General features: G+C 62.0%; 1 protein-coding gene across 1 annotated transcript; it reads left to right on the forward strand.

The window, feature by feature from the left end:
- The first annotated feature begins 6 nt into the window (after window positions 1-6).
- On the forward strand, window positions 7-617 carry LOC113962069 (serine/threonine-protein kinase Nek8-like). Its single transcript, XM_027672881.1, has 2 exons — window positions 7-75; window positions 310-617. Exons 1-2 carry the CDS (start codon window positions 68-70, stop codon window positions 524-526), a joined length of 225 nt encoding a protein of 74 aa, XP_027528682.1. The 5' UTR covers window positions 7-67; the 3' UTR covers window positions 527-617.
- Window positions 618-740: the final 123 nt, after the last annotated feature.

The raw sequence follows: 740 nt of genomic DNA on the forward strand, positions 1-740 counted from the left end.
GTGAGCGATATGGGGATCTCCAGGCCTTTGTACCGCGGGGTGGAAGGTCACAGCCTTCGCTTCCAGGATGGGGAGGTGCTTGTCTATGCGAGGGTCAGCCGGGGTGTGGCACCCGGGGGGACACCGCGCGGGGTCTGTAACACGCGGGGGAACACGGCAGAGGGTGTGGGACACCCTGGAGACACGGCAGGGGGTGTGTGACACCCCCGGCCAGGGGATTGCAGAGCCCCTGTGTCACCCCAGAGTGGTGGCCAGGCCCTGTGTGTTGTCCCCTGTCCTTGCACTGAGGCCCCATCCCCGCCCCTGCAGCATCGTGCACCTGTGCCTGCGCAAGGCCGACCAGAAGCTGGTGATCCTGAAGCAGATCCCGGTGGAGCAGATGAGCAAGGACGAGCGGCTGGCGGCGCAGAACGAGTGCCAGGTGCTCAAGCTGCTCAGCCACCCCAACGTCATCGAGTACTATGAGAACTTCCTGGAGGACAAGGCACTCATGATCGCCATGGAATATGCCCCAGGTGCGCCCTGACCTCTCCCAGTGCCTGTGGCAGGTCCAGGAGATGCCAAGCACTCAACTCTCCTTGGGTCGAGCTGCCCCATGTTGTGCACCTTGTAAAGACCCTGTGCTTTGGACTCCCAGAGAGTGCAAGCATGTCCCTGTTGAGCAGACAGTTTTGTAGAAAAGCTTCTGGGGGATCCTGGTGGACACCAGGTTGACAGTGAGCCAAGTGACCCAGCACTGG

The sequence above is a fragment of the Neopelma chrysocephalum genome, unplaced genomic scaffold, assembly GCF_003984885.1.
Source record: "Neopelma chrysocephalum unplaced genomic scaffold, ASM398488v2 Primary Assembly neopelma1_102492, whole genome shotgun sequence".
Classification (NCBI taxonomy): domain Eukaryota; kingdom Metazoa; phylum Chordata; class Aves; order Passeriformes; family Pipridae; genus Neopelma; species Neopelma chrysocephalum.